This window comes from Crotalus tigris, unplaced genomic scaffold, assembly GCF_016545835.1.
Source record: "Crotalus tigris isolate CLP2741 ecotype Arizona unplaced genomic scaffold, ASM1654583v1 scf7180000017633.3093840, whole genome shotgun sequence".
NCBI lineage: Eukaryota > Metazoa > Chordata > Lepidosauria > Squamata > Viperidae > Crotalus > Crotalus tigris.
In genome coordinates this window covers 1,887,387-1,900,958 of record NW_024096527.1, presented here as the reverse complement: position 1 = coordinate 1,900,958, position 13,572 = coordinate 1,887,387, and the positions used below count along the sequence as shown (strand labels likewise).

General features: G+C 40.9%; 2 protein-coding genes, 1 long non-coding RNA gene and 1 other non-coding gene across 5 annotated transcripts in view; 3 read left to right on the top strand and 1 right to left on the bottom strand.

Annotated features, from left to right (window-relative positions):
* The window catches only part of LOC120304321, a 75,696-nt gene extending 69,633 nt beyond the window's left edge, over nucleotides 1-6,063 (top strand). The window contains exon 6 of the long non-coding RNA XR_005555699.1: nucleotides 5,096-6,063. This is a non-coding gene — a long non-coding RNA (uncharacterized LOC120304321). The remainder of the gene's footprint in view (nucleotides 1-5,095) is intronic.
* The window catches only part of R3HDM4 (R3H domain containing 4), a 29,708-nt gene extending 21,739 nt beyond the window's left edge, over nucleotides 1-7,969 (bottom strand). For both annotated transcript variants that reach the window (XM_039334734.1, XM_039334733.1), the window contains exons 1-3: nucleotides 7,816-7,969; nucleotides 4,868-5,022; nucleotides 3,196-3,314 (exon numbers count right to left, since the gene is read on the bottom strand). In XM_039334734.1, coding sequence (XP_039190668.1) covers nucleotides 3,196-3,314; nucleotides 4,868-5,022; nucleotides 7,816-7,904 — 363 coding nt within the window. In that variant the 5' untranslated portion in view covers nucleotides 7,905-7,969. The remainder of the gene's footprint in view (nucleotides 1-3,195; nucleotides 3,315-4,867; nucleotides 5,023-7,815) is intronic.
* Nucleotides 7,970-9,308: 1,339 nt separating this feature from the next.
* Nucleotides 9,309-9,415, top strand: LOC120304347. The gene has a single exon (XR_005555704.1). It is a non-coding gene; the product is annotated as a U6 spliceosomal RNA (small nuclear RNA).
* A 4,123-nt stretch (nucleotides 9,416-13,538) lies between these two features.
* MED16 (mediator complex subunit 16) overlaps nucleotides 13,539-13,572 on the top strand; it is a 31,564-nt gene continuing 31,530 nt past the window's right edge. Inside the window, exon 1 of the mRNA XM_039334731.1 lies at nucleotides 13,539-13,557. The gene's annotated coding sequence lies outside the window, so the exon portion shown is untranslated. The remainder of the gene's footprint in view (nucleotides 13,558-13,572) is intronic.

The following is a 13,572-nucleotide window of genomic DNA, read 5'->3' as shown; positions in this document are numbered from 1 at the left end:
AGCTCGATGCCCTTCTCTTCCGCACTTGAAACACCCCATCTGCTTCTTGGCTGTATCCGATGATTTCACCGGTTGGTGTGTCAGCTCAGGCGGGGGGCGGCTCCATTGTTTTCCTCGGCGATGCCTCTTCAATATGTCGATCTCTGCTTCCTCTGCCAAGACGTACCATTCCTCAAGTCGATGTGGGTCTCCTCGGGGCAGGCAAGCATCATATAGATCATAGTTTAGTCCGTCTTTGAAACGGCCAAGGAGGATGTCTTCTGGCCAATTCAGTTTGCTGGCAATGGCTCGGAATTCTTGTGTATACTCAGCCACTGGGCGTTTGCCCTGCCTCATCGTTGTTATTCTTTCACGGGCTTTGCGATCAGCCAGGGGGTCTTCAAATCGTCTTCTCAAAGAGGACATGAAACGGTTGAAGTTACTGAGTTCTGGGGCATTGGAGTCATGCAGGTTCACCACCCAATCTGCAGCTGGTCCATCCAGGGCAGATTGCACGATCCGGATGCGGGCTTTGTCGCTGGGGATGTCCTGCCCATATTCCTCCATGTAGCTGAGGACTTGGGTTAGGAAAAACCCCAAGCGTGTTGGCTCCCCTTTGAATTTCACCTCCAACGGTGGACGTCTTGGAATGGATCGGTGCCTCCATTGTGGGTGGTAGTGTCTTCCGTCCAGATTTCCATCTTGGGTCCGGTAGGGGGTGGGAGCTCCTGGATCAGTAAATGTCCCTGGGGTTGCAGGTTCCACGTCCCCCTCGGTGTCTCTCCCTTTGTGGCTCCAGGAACTGGGGCGGGCGTAGGGCTCAGGAATCTCCTCTCCTAGGGAGCTGAGAGTTCTCTTCATCAGGTCAATAGCTCTCTCTAGGATCCAGTCTGAGTACGGCATACAGCTTCCTCCCTCTTCACTTGCGTGCAGGGATTTCTCCATCTCCTGCTTCCATTCTGGTTGCTTGGTCCCCCGTCTCAGGGTCACTTTTCTTGATTCCTTTCCCCACTCGCTTTTCTTTCCAACGCCCATCGACCAGCGAGGCTTGTGGTCCTGTGTCTCCACCACTTCTTCTTCTGAGAAATCTGGCCTCTCGGATCCCAACATCTGGCAAGGTTCCAACTGGGTCAGCGGCTCTCCTTCCAGGGAGTTTTCTCCCTCTCTTGCTTCGTTGTCTGACATGGTAAATTTTTGCAAAATCCCCCGGCAAGGGTCTACCTTCCAGGTGGATTAATTTTGCAAGTCCTGTCTAATGTAAGGACCCACCCCACTTTGCATCTTAAGAAGACAGAACTCTTGGAATAGTTCTTCCAACAGGAATCCTTTATTAAGAGAAAATGGTTGCAGGCATGCTAGACAGGACTTGGGGTTCAAGCTCTCCCATTCAAGGTTTTAAGGGGTTCCCCAGTAGTCCCACCCAATCAACCCCCCTTCCAGTGATAGTTTCAAGTATCACAATTCCATCCCCTTTCTTCTTCCGTCTGGATGGAGACTTCAGATAACTACATGAAAGGCAATTACTCTTCTTTGATATGTTAAAGCTTAGAGGCCACAATAAACACACATTCAGTCCTTTGAAGTGTGCTGAAGGAAGTGAGGGCCATAAAGCCCCTTTGCTCTCCCCCTTTTCTCCCTCTTATGGCAGAATCCAGAGAAGGCAGAATTGGGAGTTTCTATGTTTGATAATTAAAGATGAAATATAATTGGATTCTGACACCAACCCTATGATTCTTTCAGTTTTATTTCACAACAACCCTGTGAGAAACTCAACTGGACAACTTTTGGTTGGTAGAGAATACAGTAGCTGCAATCAGGTCACCCTGCTGGGAGTCAAACATCCTAACTGTTACACCACTCTGCCTCTGTGACTGAGTCATTTTTTTTTTCAGCTTTCTTCCTCATTGTCTTAACAGGGAGTGTCATTTTTCTTACATCATCTTGCAAATCACAGCCCTGTTGCCAGTTGCCTATTGCCCAGGTTTGCACAAAGACCTTTGATTCTATGGCACTTGAAGAAAACCTAACACCACCCAAGTACTGCACAGTAAAAATGCCTGAAGTGTGACTAAGCAACACTTTATCCTGTAATATTTATTCCATTGTCTTTCACCACACAACACTCCCTTCCACCTTGCTCATTCCTCATACATTACATCACCAAATGTGCGTGCACCACCTCAGGACATCTGGCAGAAGCTGGCCTCCCCTTTCTTTAATTTAAAAGTTAATTTAAAAAAACTACCAGGGATCATTCTTAGAGTCTGCCACTCAGTTCTTCTTTGAACTAGCTAATTATCCCAACATTCCCCCAACCAGGTGCCTTCCAGCTGGATTTCAATTTCTTCTTTTGCTAGACATTATGGCCAGAACTTGGCTGGCGTAGGTCAAAAGGGGGTAGAACCCAGAGCAGAAAAATCTAAAGCTCTGCTTGTTTATATCTGAGAGGCTGTCACAGAGAAGAGAGGATTGATTTATTCTCCAAAGCACCAGAAGGCAGGACAAGAAGTAACGGATGGAAGCTTGTTAAAAAGAGATCGAATCTTGAAGGACAATTTTTCTGACAGTTAGAACAATTAATCAATGGAATAATTGCCTCCTGAAGTTATGAATGTTCACTAGGTTTTCAAATATAGACTGAGCATCCATTTGACAGGGATGATATAAGGTCTTGGGTTGGACTAGAAGACCACAAGGGTCCCTTCCAGCCCTATGATTCTATGTATGTTCTATCTTGCTTTTAGTGAAATAGGAAATGCCACAGCTCCATAGCCAATACAGCTTTTTCTGTATTGTATAAAGCTTTTTCCTCATTAGGGAAAAAACATTAGTTTGGGGACCAAAGCTTGGTCCAATCCACTCCAATTCTCCCTTTATCCCCAATTGTTGAACTCTAGCAGCACAGTTACAGTGAAGAGCCTCCTCCGTGAAAGCATGGACTCACCCATAAACTATAATCCTTTGTAATAAAGACATGATTCGACATGTATAATCTTGTCACATTTTCAGCTTATTTTATTTTCGTACCATCATTTGGGGGGCAGGTTCCTTACATTTTCTGACTTAAATCCTCCCCTGCAGGCTATATTTCAACCTCTACCACATCACCATCCAGTGATGTCAGTTAAGAAAAGAAAATGCAAAACTGGGCTTGGAGAGAGATTCTGTTTCCAAGGGAGAGGAATCAGCTAAAGAAAAAAAAAAATAGAGCCCTACCTTCATATAAGTCTCATTGCTGCAGGCCTCAGTAAAAATGCTGGGAGGAGCAGGATGGTTAAGATCTCCATCTTCACTGGTGCAGTCATCCCGCTCAAGGAGGGTCATTAGGTAACGCGCTAGAAATGCACGGAATTAATAAATAATGAAATATGAAGCTTCATGCATGTACCTTAATAGTGACTCTTTTAGGGACATCAGTGGGCAGCACGGCACACTCAACATCATGCTACCAACACTGCTTAATTACACATAATTCTTGACTTACAACCACAGTTGGGACCAGAATTTCCATTGCTAAGCAAGGCAGTTGTTAAGTGAATCACACCTGATTTTATGACCTCTTTTGCTATGGTTGTTAAGTAAATCACTGTGGTTGTTAAGTGATCATTAAGAAAAATCTGGTTTCTCCCACTTACTGGAAGCTGGGAAAGTCTCAAATGGCAATTACATGACACTGGGATGTTACAACCGTTGTAAATACTTGCCAGTTCCCAAACGTCCAAATTTTGATCACGTGACCTTGGGGAAGCTGTGACGGTTGCAAGTGCAAAGACCAGCTATAATTAATTTTTTTATAGTGCCGTTGATACTTTGAACCGCTGTTAAATGAATGGTTGTACGTCAAGGACTACCTGTACTGATTAGCTATATATCTCCCTTTTTGTACAGAAACTCAAGGCTGCTCACCTAGTATTCACTTCTCTTATTCTTCCCAATAACCATCCTATGAGATAGGTTGGGTTAAGAAAGAGGGACTGGCCAAAGTCAGCCAATCAGCTTCTGTGGCTTAAGTAGGACTAGAACCCAGCTCTCTTGGTGCCTAGGTCAGCATCTTCATCATCACCTTAGCTTGGTTCCCAATGATCAATTCCTCAATGCCTCAGGCAGCAAGCCAGATTGGCCCTAACAGCTACCCAGTTGGACTATTTAGGCATAGAATCATAGAGATGGAAGGCACTTTAAAGGTCGTCAATACCTCATCCTCAACCTTCAATCCTCATACCATTCTGGATATTTACATTTAATATAAAAATTAGAGAGCAGCTAGTCCCAACTAGTCTGGAAGATAATAATTCTTAGTTAGCCTGAATGAAGAACGATTCATTAGTGATCAATTATCCAAAATAGGATAAAAGTGGATTTATCTTTGAGCAATGACAGGCAAACTCATTAGGGACACTTAAATTGACTTAATGATTGCCTTGTGTACTAAAATATATTTGGAAGTCTGCCAGAGTACTCCTCCTAAGATGAAAACTGATGAAATGGTAATTTGTTGAAATGACATAAAGATCATTCAGTGATACTGTTTTCATAACATAAATAGTCCTTGAGTTATGACCACTCATTCAGCAACAGTTAAGACATTATGACACTACTCAAGGGAGGGACTTACCACCTGTCCTCAAAATTCAATAAGATTTTTTGATAAGCAATGAAGGAAAAAGTTTGGAAAAGACTGAGCTTCTTTTATCACTGGACGGTTCTAAAAGTGCTGGGGTCAAAACTATCAGAATTCCCAGCCAGCGTGATTGTGGTTAATAGTCCAAACCTTTGAAACGCATTGAGTCGGAAAAGGCTGCTCTGGATTTTGATCAGTTCAATAGGTAATCAAGAGATAATAGCTAGCTACCAAAGGGTTTCTAAGCCCTGCCTAACAACCACTTACTGTTCTCCAGGCGCTGGAGGCTCTTCTTCCCTTTAGCCTTGGGGATGAGGTCCGAGTTGCGGATGGCTTGGTTAATGTAGTACTGTTTCCGTTTGGCTGGAGAGAATCTCTTGGCGGAAGGGGTGGCCAGAGGGGGCAAGCAATCTTCAATCCTTCTGCAAAAGACAAAATTCCACCCCCTCCAAATCAAAGATTTAAGTCTTTATAGACTCTATCTTCTCTTTGCAGATGCTTCAAGGGACAGCACAGATAACTGCAGGAAAAAAAAACCAAACCAGACGGACTTAAACAATCTTCATCCATGGTCAGGAAGAGCAAGAGAGGCTGTAAGGCTCTCCTCCTGTTCTCCTACTGTATAGTGTTTAGAAATAGGCTGCTCTTAAACATGGAGGATCTATTGAGCTGTTAGGAACAATCTATACACATTTTCCATGCCTATATTTTTATCTTGCAACTCCTTCTTGCAAAGGATAATAATGAACTCTAAGCTAGTCTTTCCTAAGTACTGGCAATTCAACCCTCCCACAGGTGACAAAAGATGGCCAGGCTATTGTATGAAGCCTAGTTATATAGGTAGTTCTCAAACCTCAACCACAATTGACCTCAAAATTTCCGTTGCTAAGCAAGACATTTGTTAAGTGAGTTTTGCCCTATTTTATGCCCTTTCTTGCCACAACTATTAAGTGAATCACTGCAGTTGTTTAATTAGTAACCCAGTTAAGTGAACCTGGCTTCCGCATTGACTTTGTTGTAACTTCAAATGGTCACTAAACAAATGGTTGTAAGTTTGAGGACTACCTATACTTGGTTGGGGGACCTGCAAGAAGCCTTAGAGCTGTAGAAGAGCTTGGGAAGTCACACATAAAGGCAATGCAAAGTATTTCCATTTGGCAGTCCAAAAAAATACATAGACTAATTCATCCCATCGCTCGGATGCAAGTTCAATATACGGCAACTTTGTGTTCAGTTATTTTCCTCTTCACAGTAACTGATTCCAGCATTTTCTCAAAAGAATTTTGCAGATAATGTTCCAGGACAAGAAATCTTTTGCTGGGGTTCCTGGAGAGATCTAAAAGAAGATAACTTTCTCCTTTCCCATTACAGGTAGTTCTCAACTTACAACCATTTGTTCAGTGAGTGTTTGAAGTCACAATGGCACTGAAAAAAGTGGCGTATGACCTTTTTACACTTATGACTGCTGCAGCATCCCTACGGTCACATGATCAAAAGTTAGACATTTGGCTTGTATTTATGATGGTTGCAGTTCCCAGGGTCGTGTGATCACCTTCAGTGATCTTCAGGCAAGCAAAATCAATGGGGAAGCCAGATCCAGTTAACAACTGTGTTAACAACTGCAGTGATTCACTTAACAACTGTGGCAAGAAAGGTTGTAAAATGAGACAAAATTCACTTGTCTTGCTTAGCAACAGAAATTTCGGACTCAACTATGGTCGTAAGTTAAGAACTACCTGTATAGCAGGGGTCTTCAAACTTGGCCCTTGTATGACTTGTGGACTTCAACTCCCAGAATTCGTGCCTGGCTGAGGAATTCTGGGGGTTGAAGTCCACAAGTCATAAAAGGGCCAAGTTTGAAGACCCCTGCTGTATAGTTTTGTCATTTTGCCTGTTCGCTTAACAAGAGGAATATTGCTATTGGTATTAACTTTTTTTTAGAACGGAAATAGCTATCATCTGGGCCAGTGCAAGCCATCTTCTTCAATAGTCAAACTACAAGAAAACATTTTGTTAATGTGGCAATCTGACCACTCTGGGGAGGAAGCACTGAGGAAAATTGTGGGTTTTTGTTTTTGTAACTTGCATCAAGTTACATTGGTTCATTGCTTTCTATGGTATATGCAAGGAAGCTTTACATTTTGCAATCCGGTCCTTCCTTTAAATTAGATTGGCTCCCACCAAACAAGTTTTTTGGGGAAGGGGGAGAAAGGTGCTCTAAAGATGTGGATGTGTTTGTGTGAATGAGAGCCAGAATGTTTATTAAAATCAAGTGATGTAGTTATTTGGTTGGTTTGACTTCTGGGCTGTTTATGTTTTATATTATGTTATTGCATTGTTTTTAAATGTTGGAAGCTGCCCAGAGTTGCTATTGAGATGAGTGGCTATATAAATCATATGCATAAGTAAATCAATCATATTTCCAATTAATAATTATGGTGAGTATTCCTTTAAAATGGATAAAGCAAGAAAATAATAACAACTATGTCCAAAGTTAATATATTGTATTGGTCTACAACACCTATCATTCTCAGGAAGTTTGCATCCAGTTTCATCTGATGGCTGACCATTTCCTCAATCTTTGAATAAAGAAAGATTGGAAAAAAAGCTTTAAAAGTGAAATGTTAGAAAGGATAGGAAATAATGTAATGTGGGGTTTTTTTTTTTGCATTTAGATACTGTATGTTATTTCTTATGTAAAAAAATGTTAGATTGCCTTTTACAACAAACCTCTTCAGACAATTGACATATATATATAAAAAAAGCATAAAGCACTAATACAATCAAAGATGGTAGTAGATGTCCCAAGTGCAGGGTGACAAAAAGACCAGCAATATGTATACTATACCTGTGGAACTCACCGACCAAGGAATTTGTGAGAGTCATTAGGGCTCAACTGCTTTTAAATAAAACAGATTTGAACAAGGAAGAGCTTTGTTCATTCTCCTCCACCTTAGGAGGAAACACAAAACAAGGCAGTGGGTGACAGCTGTTGCCTTTCCAACCTTCAAGATCCTGGATGAGCTGGATTTTTACAGTCAGATCCTACCCAACTCGACTTCAGAGCTGTCTGTGTTATTAAGCACAAGAGCCTCCAGATGATAAGGCAGTCTATCAGAGGGAAGGAGCTCCTTTCCTTGACCCGAAACAAATACAAGGAACACACAAAGACAATTGCGAAGCGCCCACAACCCTCCACCCTTCCTGCTACTCACCCGTAAGGCTGGTCCAGGGGAGCTCCAGACAGCTTCTCCTCCTGGCTCCCCCTCAGGCCCCCAGCCGCTCCCCTTTTCAGCCCCACCATCGCTGCCCGGCCTGCTGCTCCCCCCCCCAACCGCCTTCCCTCTTTCTCCGCTCCCCGAACGCCCGAAGGACGGGACCGACCCGGCCTAGGAGCCTCCCCCCGCAGGAAGTGACGTCAGCCCGGGGAGTGGCGGCAGGGCTGGATTTAACCTGGCCCCTTGGCAAGCGACCTGTGTCCTTGTGTGGTTGGTGTCCTTCTCGTTGTCCTTATCAGGTTGGATGAGGTTGCGCTGCCCTCCAGCCTGCCTAGCTGCCTGCCTGCGCGAGGAACTAGTGACGTGGGAACAGTTACCTTGCGTGTAGGCAAGCAATGCAAAAGTTATCCCTGCACACGTCTTATGAGTTGAAATTCGTACATCTTAAAAGTTGCTGAGACTGAGAAATCCTGATGTAAATGCACCTGTGCAATTACCGCTATTATCCTTTATTTGGAGGGGACGTTTAATCGGATGGCCGTTTCATTGGTTTGCTTCTGGAAGGGTGACAGTATAAGATTGATTAGGGGGCTGGAGGCCAAAACATAGGGAGAACGGTTGCAAGAACCGTTTATAATAATAAACTATGGCTAGTTTATTGAAGAGAAGGACCAGGGATGACATCACAGCAGTGTTCCACTATTTGAGGGGTTGTCACAGAGAGGAGGGGGGTCAACCTATTTTCCAAAGCACCTGAAGGCCAGACAAGAAACAACGGATGGAAACTGATCAAGGAGAGATTCAATCTAGAAAGGAAGAGAAATTTTCTGACAGAACAATCAACCAATGGTACCGCTTGCCCTCAGAAATTGTAGGTGCTTCATCACTGGAAGCTTTCAAGAAGACACTGGACAGCCACTTGTCAGAAATGATATAGGGTCTCCTGCTTGAGCAGAGGGTTGGACTAGATGACTTACAAGGTCCCTTCCAACTCTGTTATTCTGTAAATCTGCACGCGGAGCAAACCCTGCCTCGCCAGTCCCTTCCTCGTGTAAAGAACAGCAACAATCGGATGTTTGGAGGGCTACGTGCCCGCATATGGGGTTACATTTAGCAGCTTTTTCTTTTGATATATATATTTTCCTAAACTGTTTTGGGGGAAAAATCGGCAATGCATGAGCAAAATAGTATTAACTGACGAAAAGAAATAAAAGGGGAAGAGTATCGTGGGGAGGGCAGATAAAGGGAAGCATGACTTTATTTGCATAGGCGCCTCCCATGATGCACCAGGGGAACTCAATAAAGCCTTTGGTTTTTAAGATTAATTTAAAAAGGTTTAGATTCATTGTTTTGAAAGCAATACACTGCAATAGAAAGAAATATTTTGAGTATGAAATACAGAAGGGAGAAAAACCCGGACATCAATCATCGTAACTTGAGAAAATCTGAGAAAATAACCTTTAAATAACCCTCCAGGGACGTTAAAGTTTGTGCTCGCTTCGGCAGCACATATACTAAAATTGGAACGATACAGAGAAGATTAGCATGGCCCCTGCGCAAGGATGACACGCAAATTCGTGAAGCGTTCCATATTTTGCAACAGAAACACACCTCTCTCTCCATCCGCCTTTGCCTACCAAAAAGTATATTTTCACAACATATATTTTTTACATAAAGCAATACCTTTTGGAAACGTTTGGAGAAATTCGCTGTATTTGATTCATGAAATTAGTATTTTTTTTTAGAACAGTAAAAAGGTACTGAAAGAGTGAATAAATTTAGTTGGAGGTATTACCCAGTGATGCATCATTAAGTTGGTTTCAAAAGCTGTCCTTTTTTTAAATGATAGAAATTGCCACTCCCTCATCTTGCATGCATTTTAATGTTGATGTATTATGTGTGTTGTTAGTTGCGAAGTCGTGTCCGACCCACCACGACCCCATGGACAACGTTCCTCCAGGCCTTTCTGTCCTCTACCATCTCTGGAGTGTACATTCTATTATGTGTACATTGTATCTATTATCACTGATTTGTTTTAAATGTACACCTAGGATCTGTTTAAAAGTTTATTTAGCGTTTGGCAGAAATATTAAAAAGGCATATCACAATTGCATTCCCAATGAACTAATATTAAAATATTTACAGGTAGACCTTGACTTACAACAGTTTGTTTAGTGACCGCTCAAAGTTACAACAGCCCTGAAAAAAGTGACTTATGACCATTTTTCACTTACAACCATTGCAGCATCCCCATGGTCATGTGATTAAAATACAGATACTTGGCAACTGACTCATATTTATGACAGTTACAGTGTTTCGGGTCATGCGATCACCTTTTGTGACATTCTGACAAGCAAAGTCAATGGGGAAGCCAAATTCACTTAACAACTGTGTTCCTAACTTAACAACTGCTGTGATTCACTTAACAATGTCAAGAAAGGTCATAAAACGGGGCAAAATTCACTTACTCACTGTCTCACTTAACAACAGAAATTTTGGGCTCAATTCTGGTCATAAGTCAAGGACTACCTGTACTCTATTTACAAAATCAAAGATAGAATATTTATAGAGTGAATACATGATGGAGTTGCATACAAAAAGTCTCTGGGATTTCCCTGATATGCACTCAAATATGCTTATTTAGAAATGAGGGTGTTTGGGCCTACCAGATATGAAATTGTACTTTGATGCATGCTGTCTGGCTTGGCTAAAAAAGTGGGTAAACATTCAGAACAAGAGACTACTTGATTTGGAAGGTCATGAATTTGGATGACTAAAGTCAATGTGGATTTTAACAATCACTTTGTTAGACACACCATACTAAGAGTTTGGAACAATTACAAAACAAGATTTTCTACAAAGTTGCCTCTTTGGGTGTCCCCACAGGAAGCTTTTTTTAAAGAAAAGAAATGATAGAGGAGCCAGACTGGTGGACTTATGGTGAAATGATATTTTTCAACTCTGGTGACCCTACCCTCAAGTCGATCAGAGGGCTATGTTTGTCATTGGTTTGCATATCAACAATTGAAAAAAAGATTTAAATTAGATAAAAAGAGTTATGGGTTTGACTTTGTTAAAAATGAACTGGAAATTTTATTGTGAGGTAGTGATGAACATATTATTCTAAGGCAGTGGTTCTCAACCTGTGGGTCGGGACCCCATTTGGGGTCGAATGACCATTTCACGGGGGTCGCCAAACAACGCAGTCCGCCATTTTTTCCCCCTTTTCCTTAGCTGTGCTACTCCCTTTTATTCTATTGGCTTTTGAAAGCCAATAGAATAGACTCTCTTGAATAGAGTCTAATTCTATTGGCTTTCAAAAGCCAATAGGAATTGTCCAGGCTGTCTCTGCCCTGCTGAGCCGCCAAAAGTCCCATTCTGCAAATGGTGCTGCACCAGTTGAGTAGTCCTCGACTTACGACTGGTTAGGGGTCGCGGCATTAAAAAGGTTGAGAACCACTGTTCTAAGGTTTATAAAATGTTATTGAAATTGAATTGGAAAGTGAATGTGTAAAACACTATGATTCAGTGGGCAAGGGATTTTGGATATAATATAATGCTGGAACAATGGGAGAATATGTGGACAAAAAGTTTAAAATTTACATTGAATTACAATTTAAAAGAAAAATTTTATAAGATGATATACCGCTGATATTTAACACCAGATAAGTTATCAAGAATGTATAAAGGTATTTCAGATGAATGTTGGAAATGTAAATGTAAAGAGGGGACCTTTTACCACTTATGATAGACATGTGATAAAGCAAAGAAATATTGGAGTAGGTTCATATCCTAATACAGAAAATTCTTAAAGTAACGATAAAGATGAAAGCAGGGTTTTTTTTTCTGGGCATAATGGAAAAAGACTTAGAAAAAAAATGGAACTTTGATTTTATATATGTCAACAGCAGCCAGACTATTGTATGCACAAAAATGGAAGGACATTTTGATTCCTACTATGGATGAATGGCTACAGAAGTTGATGGAGTTGGCAGAGATGGCTAAATTTACTGTTTTTATTAAAGAATATAAATATTTCTGCTTCCATATGGAGATCACTTCTGGATTTTGTGCTTGAAGTGGAAAAAAATTAAACTTTGATCTTAGGATTTACTGATTAGATTGATTTGTTGTTATAGAAATGGCTAGTTTATACTACTTTGGAAAAGTAAAAAGCGGAGGTTTGATGTTAATGCTTTATTCTAATGCAACAGAGAAAGTCGGAAATCAATGCTTTTTTTTCTTTCTCCCCTTTTCCCCCTCACTTCTTTTTCCCTTTTCCTTCCCCACTGGATCCTATTATCTGGGGTTTTTTTTCTATTTTATTTTATAATACAATAAAATGTTTTAACAACAGAAACTAGAAAGGAGGTGAAGTTTCTAAGATTGACAAATGCAGATGTAATGTTAATAACAAATCAATAGTATTTCTAATGCTATTATTATATTATGTAATTAGAATAGCATATATAATATTCTTTATTGGCCAAGTGTGATTGGACACACAAAGAATTTGTCTCTGATGCATATACTTTCAGTGTACATACCAGAAACAAAGTGATAAATCATAAATCATAAGATATAATCATAAATCATAAGATACAACCAACAAAGTGATAGTCATAACATACCAATAAGAACAGGTAATAGGAAAAATAAGGAGGATAATAGCAATACAGCCCTACTACATGTTAGATATCATTAGGCATATTCAGTGATGTGGAAACTGAACTGAAGAAGCTTCTTGGATGGGAAGCAAAACATCTTCAAGGAAAAACAATGGCCTTTTGAAAAAACACATTTGGGTCTTTGGGCCTAGTTGTTTTGGCAAGCAATGCCCAATAGCAGCTTCCTGAGGGGAGAAATTGAAACAGTTTATGTCCAGGATGTGTGAGGTCTGTAGATAATAATGATGATGATGATGATGTTGGAAGGGATCTTGGAGATCATCTAGTCCAACCCCCTGCTCAGGCAGGAAACCCTAAACCATTTCAGACAAATGGCTGTCCAGTCTCTTCTTAAAGACTTCCAGCGTTGGAGCATTCACCGCTTCTGGAGGCAGGTTGTTCCACTGGTTAATGGTTCCAACTGTCAGGAAGTTTCTCCTTAGTTCTAGGTTGCTTCTCTCTTTGGTTAGTTTCCATCTGTTGCTTCTTGCCCTGCCTTCAGGCGCTTTGGAGAATAGCTTGACTCCACCCTCTTCTTTGTGGCAGCCCCTGAGATATTGGAACACTGCTATCCTGTCACCCCTCATCCTTCTCTGTATTTTTTTTTATTTTACCATAAATTAGCACTATTGCATCACATCTGAAGTTTTTAAAATTAAAATATATTTAAAATTCTTGAAACAAAATATTTGTTATTACATTATCATTGTGCTTACTATCACTACCATTACCGTGAATATTTCCTTGTAGGTATCTGGATCTTTTCGTCATATAACAAACATAAGTTCTTAAATCTGCTTAGGACAAAAACAAATTAGAATTATATAAACTATAGTATTCATATTATATTTATAAACTTTTTCAAAAGGTTCTTACTGCATTAATAAAGCATAATCATAATAGAAGCTCCATCTAGTGTGATGTCAAAGATGAAACGGTAACAAACGTTTTCTATACAAGCATCTGCCAAGGCTACACCACACAGAGGCCAGATGGAAAAGGAATTTACAGGAGATTTTAGGAACGGATGAATTGCAAATTCCAAACGTTTCTCACAAGCTGTTTGTAGAAGGTATTGCTTTATGTA